The sequence below is a fragment of the Doryrhamphus excisus genome, linkage group LG7, assembly GCF_037039965.1.
Source record: "Doryrhamphus excisus strain RoL-2023G ecotype Guam linkage group LG7, RoL_Dexc_Guam_v1.1, whole genome shotgun sequence".
Lineage (NCBI taxonomy): Eukaryota > Metazoa > Chordata > Actinopteri > Syngnathiformes > Syngnathidae > Doryrhamphus > Doryrhamphus excisus.
The window spans coordinates 12,371,115-12,385,528 of NC_136363.1; the positions used below are offsets into that span (position 1 = coordinate 12,371,115).

The following is a 14,414-nucleotide window of genomic DNA, read 5'->3' on the forward strand; positions in this document are numbered from 1 at the left end:
TCAGGCCAGTGCACCTGATTGTGTGCTCGTTAGTGATGTCATCCTCATCCATAACTTAAAAATAAAACACGATGAGGTCAGAGGTCAGGGATCCATGCCTACAGGAGGAGAAAGGGCGGACGTCTGTGTGAAAGCCAGCAGAGGTCCAGAGTGCATGCTGGGAATGGTTGTAGGAAGGATCATTGTCCGCTACAGCAGGGGTTCCCAACCACCGGGGCCCGGGCCTGGTACCGGTCTGTGGGCAGGGCCTAATCGGGCCGCGGGATGCTTTAAAAAATGATGCCTGCAAACCAAAGCATCAACAGGCAGAAACAGGAAGTACAGTAAACCCCCACACATCTGGCATTCAGCATAAGGGGATTTTTGGTTAAAAAAAAAAAAGTTTTCCCGCAGAAAAGACACCTCGTTCACCATAAGTCGCTTCCGTTCTGTTGATCGGAAATGTTGATCCGAAATCTGAGAACATGAATGTTAGCAGGAGGCGTGACAGAGCCGCATGTCTGCTATTTGCCGTCTTTCCCAGAACTTAATAAACAACAACTCAACATGGATGCCACTGGCATCACTTCCTTTCCTAATCATAAAATATGAATCCAATAATGCTAAATGAAATAATATTTCATCACCCAGATGCTGCTGACATGGCATTTTTAGTGAACAGCGATAAGGACCTCACCTCATCTCACACGAAGCATGTAGGTATCCTGCAAATGTGTGAATAGTGTTTCCTCTCAACACAATGCAACAGGAAGTTGGGGACACAATATGACCGAACACAAAGAAACTCTGAAATGACAACACGGCATCCTGCTCCCATCACTCGGTGGGTGCGGAAGATAATTTCATCTTTACACACGCCCTCAGCCCTTCCCAGCACAACCAGCACAACAGGGGTCAGAGGGCACGGATGTCCTTCCCATCATGCATCTCCCAGCTGATGATGGTGTCCTCCAGGGGCTGCTGCCTCGCCCCAGGGCATGCTGGGAAAGTCAGGGTGTTCTCATGGAGTCTAAATTTAACTGCAACATCAGGAACGTTTCATGTTCCGACACGCTGTGTGCGAGAACAAGCTTGTCATGGTTTAGACGCGCACGCGCACGCACCCTCCTCTCTGGAATCAACATGGGCTCATGAGCCCTCAAAGCGGTTCCATTAAACATTCTCTTTATTTGTTAAACGTAAAAGAAAATTCTCAGAATTCAACATGAAGTTCATAAGCGAACAATAAGATGAGACCACCAGGAGTCGCCATTGTGACACAGTTTACTTCTTTATGTGTCCCCTTGAGAGTTGTCCCCTTGAGAGTTGTCCCCTTGAGAGTTGTCCCCTTGAGAGTTGTCCCCTTGAGAGTTGTCCCCTTGAGAGTTGCCCCCTTGAGAGTTGTGCTTCTGGTCCAGGCTTTGGTTGGGCTCGTGCAGCACCAGCAGGAGGTGCAGTGATTTAGGAGGTGGAGGAGAAGGAACAGGCTGCATGAGCTTGCCCGTCAAGATTTGGATCATCACATCAGTGTCCTTCTGCTCCTTCTGGAGGTGACACACCGAGGCGAAGGACCTGAGGAGTTACCACAGCGACACGCGATGAGGACTAGGCTGAAGCAAGGAGCCAGATGGAGTGTAGCGCTCTCCTGCTCTACAGACCTTTTCAAGATGCATGCGTCGGAGCTCAGGGTGGACGACACCTCGCTGAGCCAGCAGGCCATAGTCAAAGCCAGCTGGCCCAGACCCAGACCATCCAGACCACCGTTGCACACCAGATGATTCCAGCGGCCCTGCAGAAGCAGACCACGTTCGGGCTTGTATGTTCTACAAGAGTTTCAAGCATTCTGCATTCTGGGTACCTGCAGGAAGTTGTGGAGAACGGGCTTCACACACACATCCAGCGGCTGCAGGCGGGAGCAGCACCCGGCGGGAATAAAGATGGCATCTGTGGAGGTGGCGCTCAGGCCGCTCTTGAAGCCGTCTGTTACGTGACCTCGATAGACATCCACCATCAGCAGGGACTTGGACTTGTTGGACTGTGGGCGGAGGCGCCACACCTGGATAGAGAGAGAGAGAAAGGCAGCGCGTGATATCACGAGTCTAAGCAGTGGCGTCGTTCAAAAGACTCTGCACCTTTTCGGTCCACAAATGGAGGCGCTCTGCATCTGTGAAGCCGCCGCGCCGCGCCTCCAGCAGCACGTTGTCCGGGAATCCTTCGGGAATGTCTATTGGCTCTCCTCGGAAGAAGAGCATGGGTGTGAGGGACGTCCCGTCGGAGAGAGCGGACAGAACCACGTCAAACAGCGGCGTCTCGCCGGGCAAGCCCAGCAGCTTAAAGGCTGCCGGGTTTTGGCGGGAGAACTGGTCCACGTTCACGAAGATCGAGAGCTCATCCATGAAGCCGACGCTGCGAGGAAGAAGAGCTGCACTCTGGATCTGATGGTCACATGACAACAGGTCACATGACAAGCAGCTATGTTACACTGTCACGTCTGTCGCCGTCTTTACTAACTTGTGAGCACAGAGACAGGATGAAGGTCCGGCTGTTCTCCATGACCTCCAACAGGACCTTCCTGGGCAGGTGGCCATGTTTGTTGCTCGGCTGCGGTTGGTGGAACAGGAAGTCGACGACCCGCCGGTAACTCTCAGCGGCGCGGTCGTCGCCCCGCACCACGCTTTCGCCGGTTTGCAGCAGCACGTCCTTGCTGATATGCAACTGCTGCTCACGCCGAGTCAGCACCCACCTGGCCACCCGCCACTCCCACTCCTCGTAAGCCTGGAGGCGCTCTTGCGATGGCAGCAACTTCACCGACAGAGGCGTCTGCGAAGAAACCAAGAGTCAATCTTGGCTTGACAGTGGCGTGAGGGGCGTGGCCATGCAAACTTACTGCCGCATTTCTTTTCTCATTCACCTCTTCAGGCTGTGAGAGGGGCCTCAGGACCTTGATCGTCATGGCGGCAGGAGAGGACAGGGTGAAGGGGGAGGTGAGAGCTTTGATTGACAGCTGGTGGCTGGGCTGATGGGATGGCAGCAGGTGGATGGGGACGAAAGCTCCTCCAACATCCTGTGGTGATGCTACACTGCAAAAAATCAAAACATAAAAACAAGTTATAATACAATCAAGCCAAGTTCAGGGATCATTTAACATGCTGGTGATGATAAGACAGGAATCAGGAAGTAAACAGAAAATACCTGTGAGAGCGCCACGTTGGTGATTTGTTATCAGCCTTTGAGATGGTCTCTGTAACGTCACAACATGACCACATGACCCAAAGCCACAACTGTAACAACTACAGAAGGATATTTAAGTGTGTGTGTGTGTGTGTGTTGGGGTAGTAGTGTGTCTTACTAGAGTGTGCTGACGTGACACACAGGTGCCCTGGTTGATTAATCAGGTGAGCGGCCATCAGGTCTCCTATGTAGGTGCAATACGAACATGACATGCAACTCAACTCCTCCTGCAGCCTGACGCACAAATATACACACACATATATGGGCAGAGGATGAGCACGGTGTCTCCTTTAACTTCAAGATGGAAGCTGATTGGCTGACTCACCTCTTGTGCAGCTGGAAGATGCTGGGATAGCGAGGCTTCTTCTTGGAGAGGGTGTGCTCGCTGTCGGGACAATGAAAAACATGCCGATGACTGACGATTACATGCCGTGTGTGTGTGAGAGTGTGTGTGTGTGTGTGTCTGCTTGTGTGAGAGAGAGAGAGAGAGAGAACACGCTTACTCGATCATGTGGTTGGCGTAGGCACAGGAGCAACACGTGGTGAATGTACACAATGAGCAGTGGACCACAGACGGGAAGTGAGCAGTGAACTTCTCGATGTACTTCAGACACTCCACACACCGGCAGGTAGGACGAACGACATTGTCCTCCTCGCTAAGATATGGGGAAGCAAAAAAAACAAGTTATTAGTTACAGGACCTAAATCATCACGCATGAAGACAGACCACAGATTAAGGATGCCCCGATTGATTGGCCACTGATAAAAATGAACAGTTCACCGGTACTGGCCAGCATTGGAGCGTCCCTATTAGAGACTACTAACTAACTAACTCCAACCACTGATTGGCTTGTCCACTGAAGAGTTTTTTTATTTGTTGTTTGCGTGTGTGTACCTGTTGAGGTCGGAGAGCAGGTGTCCCAAACTCTCCCTTGGTTTCCTCTTTAGAGTTTCCTGTGGAGGCAGGGCGTCCTCAACATCGACCACCTGGAGCAGAGAAGAGTTAGAAAAGCGTGAGAAAATGAGAAGTTAATTTAAGAGCTGAAAAACAACCAGTCTTCCCACTGACCTTACATGGGGCAAGCGTTCGAGTGCGACCCTTCTCATTCTCTGCGACTACAGAGTACGTCCTGATCGTCACCTACACACACACGTGCATACCCACACTTAAAACCTGTTGTGCTGGTCTTCATGTGGTTACAGGAGTACCTTGGTTCCCGGCTTGAGTTCTGTGAGTTGTGTAGGAGTGATGTGTGTGCTGTGATGCAGCTGTTTGTGCTGCAGACGCTCTTTAATGTACAGGAAGTGAAGACGACACTTATCGCAGCCAAACGCTAATTTTTCCTGCAAAAATACACACACACACACAGAAGGTTGAAATATGGTGGTATGACAACATTATTTATGAAGTCAAGCATGCTGTAAACAGATAAATCATTTCATACATTCATTCATCATTAGGTCACTTCAGGGTACAAACCGTGCAGTTTAGGTGTGTGGGTGTGTGTGTGTGTGTGTGTGTACCTGATGTCTGGCAATGTGCTGCTGGTAGCAGGAGCTGCTCTGTAGGACTCTCAGACAGTAAGGACACATCAGGTTTTTGGTGTCAGCGTGAACCTCCTCAAAGTGATTCCACACGTCTGCGTAGAAGGACGACCTGAAGTCACACACCTGCCCGTGCGCATGGACACACACACACACACACACACACAAGTCAACAACAACGACAGCCACAATAATCGATGAGTCAATTAACCACACGATAAGTCAAAACTAAGTCTATGATTTTGCCGGCCATGTGCATTGGTGTCGTGTCTGCCCTCAATCGAGGTTCAGAGCAAAAAAGAGGCGAATAAAGCTGATTCTGTTTCTGAAATACTATTGAGGAATTAATGTAACATCTCTAAATAATGTTGACAATATCATTGATGCCCAATAATTTTATAAAACAACTAGCATTCGGCAAAAGTTGTTATTGTGACAGGCCTATCATGACCTGTCTGTGGTTTGTGTGTGTGTGTGCATCACACCTGGCAGACGTACGGCATCTCTCCTGCTTCATGAGTGGTCTTCATGTGTATCAGTAAGGATGGCTCACTGCCAAAATTCAGCTCACAGATCTTACATTTGGCTGTAAAACAAAAACAGGATTATGTGATTGTTGCACACTGCCATTGTGTGTGTGTGTGAGAGAGAGAAAGAGAGGGAGACAGACTAACCACTGGACTCGTATTGAGCATGAACAGTCTCCATGTGGCACTGCAGTGCAAACGAAGAGCTGAAGCGACGGAAGCAGTCAGGACAAGAGGAAACAGAATCCACGCCTTGGTCCTGTACGGCCATCTTGGAGGCGTGCATCTTCATGTGTGACATCAGTCTGAGGCAGTGGCGAGCGGGGTGGGGCAGAAAAAGGCAAATTAAAGAAAGTTGAAAGGTAAAGACCACACTGGTGATGACATGTGGGTGTTTGTCTGACTTGATGTTGTTGAGGAGCGTCTGAAGGCAGTAGATGCAGCGGTACGTTCCCAAATGCCTGGCCACATGCGGATGGTCTGCGTCACGGCTCCGTCCAGCGTCACATCCATAGTAGAAGTCGTCCAACATGATGACCAGTTTTCCGGGATGGGCTGGTTCTTCCTGGATGAGCTGCGGGGTGCCGGGAGGGGTGGGGCTGGACAACTGCTCTGGGAGCGCATCATCAGAGAGGAGGGGTGTCTTCAGGGTGACGTCAGTCTGAGGGACAAAGACGTCATGTGACCTATACCTTAAAACAAGTTTATTCATGGAGATGTTCATGGAGGACAGCCTGACAGAGGACACGGCGGCCGTATGCGTCCTGGACACTTTGCAGGTGTTCTTCTCTTTGTGCCTCTTGTGTCTCTTCTTCTTCTGCTGCTGCTTCTTCAGCTTCTGCAGACTCTCAGCGATGGTTGGACTGCACAGCTGTGGGGTGGTGGACAAGAAGGTCACGTGATGTCTCTTTCTTTTGTCTGCATACTGGTCTCAGCTCGGACTTACACATATGAACCCTCGCAGCGCTGGGATCAGTTTGAACTGAGAGGAGCACACGAGACATTTGAAAGGACTGATGGGACCTGAAAGCACACACACGTCAAAAACAACAAAAGTTTCATGATGTCGTTTTCCTATTACTAGCTTCATGGACCACCAGAGTGTGCAAGTACTACAGGTTCAATTAGTTTGCTGTTAAAAGGTAGCAAAGCATGGTGTGTAATTTCACAGTAATAAAGTGTAATAAAATGCTTTTATTAAACACGGATACAAACCTTTGGATATGCCTGTTTTGGCCAGTGCAGGTCGGCGTGGGAAGTGGGGGTGAGTGTCACTGGGCTCATGTTTCTGGGAAATAACGTTCAGCTTGTGCTCATTAAAAACTTTCTGAGCAGCTTCACCCGAAACTACACCTGGATCACAAACACACACACACACACAGGAGCCCGATCGTAAAGTTGTTGATGTACTGATGCTCACGAATGTGGACGACAGCTGTACCTGTGATGATTGGGGTGGGCTCAGTAGGAGGAGGCGACGATGTGACGCCGGCAGAGGGTGTCACTTGAACTGTGACAAAGCCGCTGGATGTGCCGCCAGGGTGAAGGTGCAGCTTCAGCTCTGTTCTGCCCCCTATAGGAACAAGGTGGACTTATTCACACACAGCATATACTGTACAAGATGTGCCGTTTCACAGCGTTTCAAGTGGTGACCAGCAACCAATGACCGAGTGCACTCACCTGCAGGGGGAACATGGCGACCATTGACCATGAAACTGAGAAGGGAGCCTGATGGCTAAACACAGAAAAAAACAGAAGAAGAGGACAGGGTGATGAAAGCAGAGTTAGGGCACTTAGAACCGCAAAGTTACCTTCACTGTGTTGTTGAGTGTTTGGGGGCTGTTGACCGACAGCAGTGGGATGGGGATGACTCTCACTGCTGGGGCGTCCTCTTTCATATCTACATCCTCGTCTGCTGGAACAAAAACTGGCTAATAACGACATGCTGCTGACATGTTTAGAGTGCCTGTTGTGTGAAGCCACACTGATGGGGCAAAAAATGTTCACCTTCTTCAGGGAACTCCTTTTCTTGCTCCGCCTCGTCATATTCCATCAGTGAGTCGGAATCTGCATCCATGGATTCCATCATCTGCCCATCAAAGATAATGTATGTTTGTGTGTCAACACAAAATAAATACTGATCAGTATCAGAGCTGAATGTACTAAAATAATAAAAATGTAATAACTAATATGTTGGACATTACTATTGGCTGGCGACCAGTCTAGGGTGTACCCCGCCTTACGCCCGAAGACAGCTGGGATAGGCTCCAGCACCCCCCACGACCCTCGTGAGGAAAAGCGGTAGAAAATGAATGAATGAACTATCACACTGAAAATATCCAATCTAATATATTATCATGTACCAGCAGTAAACTAGCCTATGACATATATGATCTTAGTACACAACCAATTGCAAAATGACACATTGTGTTGTTATTGTTGTTAAAACATAAGTTATTATTATTCATTCAGTCTACATTCTAACGGCGATGATTGCTCGTTTGTGCTGTTTTTTGTTAAAACAAATAAGCACATGCCAATTAAAGAAGAGTGCTTCAGCTCAAGCTAATAAAATACAACACATTAAAGTTAGCAAGCTAAGCTCGTTGGCTAAAATGTTACAAAGTTAACTTCATCGCGGACAACAATGTGTTTGAATGTATTAAAGATGTTCATGTGCGTTCTATGGAATTTTTGGCGAAGGTGAACAGCAGTAAACAAGCTATGTGTGTCAATGTGTGTCTACCCACCCTCCTCCCTCTCAGCCGGCTAACCTTAACAGGCTAACCAAGCTAGCCCTGCAGCTAAATGAACCACTGTAACAACTCTATAAAATAGTCGTTTGAAAAAGTGAGACATACTTTCCCTTACCTTTTCTGTAGCTTTAAAGTTTCGAATAAAGTCTTAATTGAGTGAAATTCTAATCGCAAAGTGGCGTCTTTTCCACAAACAAAGCAAGAAACTGATCTTTGACTGGCAGCTAGCGGCTAGCAGTTTAGCAGTCGGCACGCTGTCTGACGCTGTGTGATATGGCTGCTGTGTCTGTGTTCTTCCGCTCCCCCTCGTGTTGCGTCGCAGTTGGGCGGAGGGATATTAGCTTGTCGTGGTATGCTAACAGCTAGCTACAAATTCAAATTGTTAATACGATTGAAACACAAATCAGTGCGGCATATACATGTGTACGCGGGGTGCAAAACACCACGAAAGGGTACTGGCGCATACTGTATAGAATGTAAGAGTCTAGACTTCTTCTATGACCAAATATTGAGTAAATATTCATACAACGTGCTAACTGCTATTAGCATGTGGACGTAAACACACTTGTGTTAACTACATTTCACAAGTGACTCGGGAGTAAAATGCGTTTGCAGAGATTTTAATGTGATTCCCTTTAATGTAACAGTCATTACACATCAAAAATGGAAGGAGAAGACTTAAAAGCTACATGAAATCATTTTGCTGTTGGTTAATTTGTTTTTTTCTGGAAATTTTGGTACGATCCATACCAAGTGAATATGATGGCACTATCGATACTGATACCGATACGTTTGCCTTGATATTTTCGAGCTCCTTGAATGAGGCTGTCTTTAACTTGTCGGCCATGAACGTAAGCAGGATAAAACACAGGATTTTAAGAAAAATAATCTAATGAAAAAAAATATATAAGAACAAATTAACAAACCTGTTCATGGACAACTGATAAAACAATGTAAGAATCAACAAACGGTTGTTTTCCCTTTTTATTAAATGCAATTATGTGACCAAATAAGTAGTGCATAAATAATTATACTGAACTCTAAGTATTAGTAGCGCTCGTTTTAATCTTTTTGCCCCGAAAGCCCAATAACTTTTATTCTTATTCACCACCCAGCTGTTGTAGTTGTGCTAGCTGTGGTAACGTTTCTGTACATCGCTTATAAAGCCTACCGGGTCGTAACATGTAAAACATACGAATACACATCTATACCAAAATATGTGTTAAACAAAACACTTAACAAATAAAGCACCTATGAATGCTGCAGGAGATACTTTGAGCGATCCACTTTAGCTTCGAGATAGCGGGCACCAATCACATGACCACGCACCGACGCATAACTGACGTCATCAACAATGCGGAAGTAGTCGGACGGTGTCGTCCTAGCAGCTTCCAGAGGCAGGCTAAATAACTGCTCTTCTTCTCCTTCCGAGGCTCACCCAGAGACCCGCTTTTGCTTTCAGTGGTTGTTGTTGAGCCAGGGTGTCCGCCATGAACGTGACTCTGGCGGTGAAGCAGTACGTCTCCAAGATGATCGAGAGCAGCGGAGCAGGGATGAAGGTGCTGCTCATGGACAAGGAGACGGTGGGGCACAGTTGCACTTAAACTAAATCATATTTTATCTAGCAACATAACCGCTGTTTACGTACCATATGTATTCAGGCGGCGATATAATGTCTCCTACAGTCACCGATAGACCTCATGTTGTTACATGTGTGTATGTGTGTAGACCAGCATAGTGAGCATGGTGTACACACAATCTGAGATCCTGCAGAAGGAGGTCTACCTCTTTGAGCGCATCGACTCTCAAAATAGAGAAAGCATGAAACACTTGAAGGCCATCTGCTTCCTCAGACCGACAAAGGTACACTTTACCGTTATAGAAGCAACAACAACAACAATAGTAATAAAATGACATTAAAGCAAAGAGTAAGAGTAAGAATATGAAGCATGTTTTTGTTGCAGGAGAATGTGGAACATCTCATCCAGGAACTGAGGAGACCAAAGTACAGTGTATACTTCATCTGTAAGAACACACTCAGCTGCACTCCATAACTGTTTACGTTCCTCACACTCATTGTTGTGTGTGTGTGTGTGTGTGTGTGTGTGTGTTTCAGACTTCAGTAACGTGATCAGTAAAAGTGAAATCAAAGCTCTTGCTGAGGCTGATGAACAGGAAGTGGTCGCTGAAGTGCAGGTGAGTCAAATTTCCTGTTTGCTCTGGGTCCACCAACATGGCACTGACTTGTGTGTGTGTCCACAGGAGTTTTATGGAGACTTCATCGCTGTCAATCCTCACCTATTCTCCCTCAACCTGCAAGGCGTGGCCAGGGTGAGAGCACCGCCCCCTAGTGCTCCCATAGATGCTATGTCTCATGTGCTCTGCGTGTGTGTGTGTGTCAGGGGCGGATCTGGGAGCCGTCCATGTTGCATCGCTGCACACAGGGCCTGACTTCCGTCCTGCTGGCCCTCAAGAAATGTCCCATGATCCGTTACCAGCTGTCCTCCGACATGTCCAAACGTCTGGCCGAGAGCGTCAAGGTTTCCAACAGCAGCATTTCCTCGCCCCCACCTGCCTCCCGCTGACCTTTGACATCCCCTTTCTTGTTCTGTGCAGCAAATCATCACCAAGGAGTATGAGCTGTTCGACTTCAGGAAGACAGAAGTCCCGCCCCTGCTGCTCATCCTGGACAGAAGTGACGACGCCATCACACCGCTGCTCAACCAGGTGAGTAACCACAACACGCCATGACCTCAGCTTAACGTGGCTCAGCTGAGTTGTGTGTGTGTGTGTGGCCCGCCAGTGGACCTATCAGGCCATGGTGCACGAGCTGCTGGGGCTCAACAACAACCGCATTGACCTGTCCAGAGTTCCTGGGATCAGCAAAGACCTCCGAGAGGTGGTCCTGTCTGCCGAGAACGACGAGTTCTATGCTAACGTGAGTCTGATTTAAATCGCCTCGACTTAAGCTCCAGTGTCCCTCGGTATATTGTAAAAAAATAAAATTTGTTATTGATGAGATACAGTATATTTGGATGTTAAAAAGGACAAGAATGTTTTGTTTTCTAGAACTTGTACTTGAACTTTGGCGAGATTGGCAGCAACATCAAGAACCTGATGGAGGACTTCCAGAAGAAGAAACCTAAGGGCCAGCAGAAGCTGGAGTCCATCTCTGACATGAAGGTAACACAGAGTCTAATGCCGGGTGTTTCAAGTAATGCACTTCTGCCCTTAAACTTCACTAAGTAGACTCTGTCCACAGTGTATTTACAGTAGCTTCTGAGGGTGCTAATTTTCACAGTGTAGTGGTGCCGTGGTGCCTTTACCGGAAATGAAAATGGGAATATTTAATTGTTTCAGAGTTGTCAGTATACAGTGCATCCGGAAAGTATTCACAGCGCTTCTCTTTTTCTACATTTTGTCATGTTACAGCCTCATTCCAAACTATTAAATTAATCTCTTACCTCAAAATTCTACACAAAATACTCCATTATGACAATGTGAAAAAAGGTTTTTTTGGCATGTTTTGAATTTATTAAAAATAGAAAACAAGAAAATCACATTTACATAAGTATTCACAGCCTTTGCTTAATACTTTGTTGATCCACCTTTGGCAGCAATTACAGCCTCAAGTCTTTTTGAATATGATCCCACAAGTTTAGCACACCTATCTTTAGGCAGTTTTGCCCATTCTTCTTTGCAATAAGTCTCAAGCTCTATCAGGTTGGATGGGAGACGTCTGTGCACAGCCATTTTCAGATCTCTCCAGAGATGTTCGATCGGATTCAAGTCTGGACTCTGGCTGGGCCACTCCAGGACATTCACGGAGTGGTTCTGAAGCCAATCTTTTGAGATCTTGGCTGTGTGCTAATGTCTACTGTCTATATGGTCAAGGTACATGACCAGTCTACTGAGGTCACGAGCGCTCTGGAGCAGGTTTTCATCCAGGATATCTCTATATATTGCTGCATTCATTTTCCTTCTATCCTGACTAGTCTGCCAGTTCCTGCTGCTGAAAAACATCCCCACAGCATGATGCTGCCACCACCATGCTTCACTGTAGGGATGGTATTGGCCTGGTGATGAGCAGTGCCTGGTTTCCTCCAAACATGGCGCCTGGCATTCACACCAAAGAGTTCAATCTTTGTCTCATCAGACCAGAGAATTTTGTTTCTCATGGTCTGAGAGTCATTCAGGTGCTTTTTGGCAAATTCCAGACGGGCTGTCATGTTCCTTTTACTAAGGCTGTGAATACTTTCCGGATGCACTGTACATGTTGCACTCAAAGCAAACAAAATGATGAGTGCACAGTGAGAGATACTTCCCACTCTCAATAGTTGCCATCTTAGCTACGAAACCAAAGGACTAACTACGATCGTCTTTTCCAGTAAGTGGCAATGACCATAGTGGATTTGGGGCAGGGCTACACTGCAAAATTGGTGCCCTCAGGAACTAAGTACAGTTTTATACAGTATACTTTTGAAGCGTAATGACAGAAGTATTCCATTTGAGCCACAGCCCAATTCTTTGTACACTGACCACTCCCCTTCCAGGCGTTTGTGGACAACTACCCGCAGTTTAAGAAGATGTCTGGCACTGTGTCCAAACATGTGACGGTGGTGGGCGAGCTGTCCCGCCTGGTGTCGGAGCGTCACCTGATGGAGGTGTCGGAAGTAGAGCAGGAGCTGGCCTGTCAGAACGACCACTCCAGCGCTCAGCAGGTGACCACCGTCACATCTCTACTCACATGTGCATCTAGAAAGTAAAACTAAGTATATTTTTTTGAAAATGTATTTCCAGAGTGTGCGTCGCCTGCTTCAGAACCCTCGTGTGTCCGAGCTGGACGCTGTGCGTCTGGTCATGCTCTATGCTCTCAGGTACGAGCGCCACAGCAACAGCATTCTTCCCGCTCTCATGGACGAACTGAGCCGAAGGGGCGTGTCCGAGCGCCACCGGAAGGTGATGATGTGTGAAACTGACTTGTGTGAGAGGAAAAGGTCCCAGAACATTTGCAAGACTGTTACCACTACTCTGGTATGATGTCACATACGTTTGTGGGTATGTGTTAGATGGTGTCGTGTGTGGTGGAGTACGGTGGGAAGAGGGTGCGAGGAAGTGACCTCATCACGCCAACAGATGCTGTGGCCATCACCAAGCAGTTCTTCAAAGGCCTCAAGGTTAGACCCACTGCCACCACGGTGGGTGTGTGCTGCGCATCATGTGACACCTGTGTGTGTGTGTTTTTGCAGGGTGTGGAGAACGTGTACACACAACATCAGCCTCTTCTTCACGAAACTTTGGATCAGCTGGTCAAAGGTCGCCTGAAGGACAGTCAGTTTCCGTATCTTGGAGCCAGCAGCCTCAGAGACAGGTGATTGTCCTCAATAGGTGTCACATGACTCTGCATGACATGACTGTGTGTGTGCACGTAGGCCCCAGGACATCATCGTGTTTGTGATTGGAGGCGCCACATATGAAGAAGCTCTGACTGTTTACAACATGAATCGCAGCACACCAGGTGTACGGATGGTGCTAGGAGGAAGTAGCGTGCTCAACACCAAGAGGTACACACACACACACACATACACATACACACACATAGAGCAAAGGCATGTCTGCTGGTGCTCTTTACCCTTCCCTCTCCTCTCCCCAGCTTCCTGGAGGAAGTGATGTCAGCAATGAGTGGCAGCAGCGACAGAGCACAAGGCAGCAGTCGTCAAGGCAACCGACGCTGAGCCCCACCTAACACAAAAACGACATTCCCTCTTGTTGTTGTTGTGACAGTGGAACTAATCTTGTATTTATCATTCAATGTGACTAAATTGCATAACATTTCACGTTGTTTCACTTTTTTAGTGCAATGGAAATACGATTTAGTTTTTTTCTAGTGTCATCAATACACAGTCTTAAAGTAGCGGAATCAGTTATATTTAAGTATTATAAGTGTTGTGATTATATTAATAATATTAAGTATTATAACATAACTACAGAAAGTAAATGTCTTGATATTTAGAACACAAACAAAGCAAGTTTATGCTGTTTTCTACTTGTTCAAAACAAAGTAATATTAGCTACCGATGTCCATTTAGCATTTGAATCCGATAATGCTACAAGCCAGGCCGTAACTTCCGGTCTATATTGGGGCCGTACAACAAGAGCTAATCAAACACCGCCTTATTACTGTTTGGCTTGATTGGGGAGTGGCATCTTAGTACTTCTTGCAGCCATTGGCTGCCAAAAAAACCTACAGTAGCCTACAGTAGCCTACAGTAAAAGTAAATTCGGCCCGACCTCAAAGTAAAGTACAAACACATAAAAATGATCTTGTAACCAAGTATTCATGCTTGCTTTGTTACCGTACAACCCTGTCAATAAC

At 47.1% G+C, this 14,414-nt stretch overlaps 2 protein-coding genes across 6 annotated transcripts; one reads left to right on the plus strand and one right to left on the minus strand.

The window, feature by feature from the left end:
• Positions 1–885: 885 nt before the first annotated feature.
• Positions 886–8,472, minus strand: pogza (pogo transposable element derived with ZNF domain a). Of its 5 annotated transcripts, none has more exons than XM_058047541.2 (24): positions 8,154–8,472; positions 7,290–7,371; positions 7,094–7,197; positions 6,963–7,017; positions 6,724–6,855; positions 6,498–6,635; positions 6,229–6,305; positions 5,687–6,153; positions 5,430–5,587; positions 5,241–5,341; positions 4,735–4,881; positions 4,420–4,554; positions 4,280–4,351; positions 4,106–4,197; positions 3,714–3,866; positions 3,536–3,595; positions 3,329–3,444; positions 3,172–3,220; positions 2,867–3,059; positions 2,491–2,799; positions 2,112–2,414; positions 1,838–2,035; positions 1,638–1,768; positions 886–1,551 (listed from the first exon to the last, which is right to left on the minus strand). In XM_058047541.2, exons 2-24 carry the CDS (start codon positions 7,369–7,371, stop codon positions 1,272–1,274), a joined length of 3,552 nt encoding a protein of 1,183 aa, XP_057903524.2. In that variant the 5' UTR covers positions 8,154–8,472; the 3' UTR covers positions 886–1,271. The 5 variants fall into 5 exon arrangements, with proteins under 5 accessions (XP_057903524.2, XP_057903526.2, XP_057903529.2 ...); XM_058047543.2 differs by having other exon boundaries at positions 7,094–7,194; positions 8,154–8,471; XM_058047546.2 differs by having other exon boundaries at positions 7,094–7,213; positions 8,154–8,471.
• A 900-nt stretch (positions 8,473–9,372) lies between these two features.
• Positions 9,373–13,875, plus strand: vps45 (vacuolar protein sorting 45 homolog). Its single transcript, XM_058047547.2, has 15 exons — positions 9,373–9,621; positions 9,767–9,901; positions 10,003–10,063; positions 10,155–10,234; positions 10,301–10,369; positions 10,441–10,578; positions 10,655–10,765; positions 10,842–10,976; positions 11,108–11,221; positions 12,592–12,759; positions 12,839–12,997; positions 13,108–13,215; positions 13,288–13,409; positions 13,471–13,602; positions 13,692–13,875. The coding sequence occupies exons 1-15, from the start codon at positions 9,529–9,531 to the stop codon at positions 13,771–13,773; spliced, it is 1,707 nt and encodes a 568-aa protein (XP_057903530.2). The 5' UTR covers positions 9,373–9,528; the 3' UTR covers positions 13,774–13,875.
• The last annotated feature ends 539 nt before the right edge of the window (positions 13,876–14,414 follow it).

Coding starts and splice junctions, on each gene's coding strand:
- pogza (XM_058047541.2), bottom strand. CDS start 7,371: ATGATGGAATCCATGGATGCAGATTCCGACTCACTGATGGAATATGAC. Junction 6,306..6,497: donor CAAAACAGGCATATCCAAAG/GTTTGTATCCGT, acceptor GTGTGCTTTCAG/GTCCCATCAGTCCTTTCAAA. Junction 1,769..1,837: donor TTCTCCACAACTTCCTGCAG/GTACCCAGAATG, acceptor CTGCTTCTGCAG/GGCCGCTGGAATCATCTGGT.
- vps45 (XM_058047547.2), top strand. CDS start 9,529: ATGAACGTGACTCTGGCGGTGAAGCAGTACGTCTCCAAGATGATCGAG. Junction 12,760..12,838: donor ACCACTCCAGCGCTCAGCAG/GTGACCACCGTC, acceptor ATGTATTTCCAG/AGTGTGCGTCGCCTGCTTCA. Junction 12,998..13,107: donor TGTCCGAGCGCCACCGGAAG/GTGATGATGTGT, acceptor GGTATGTGTTAG/ATGGTGTCGTGTGTGGTGGA.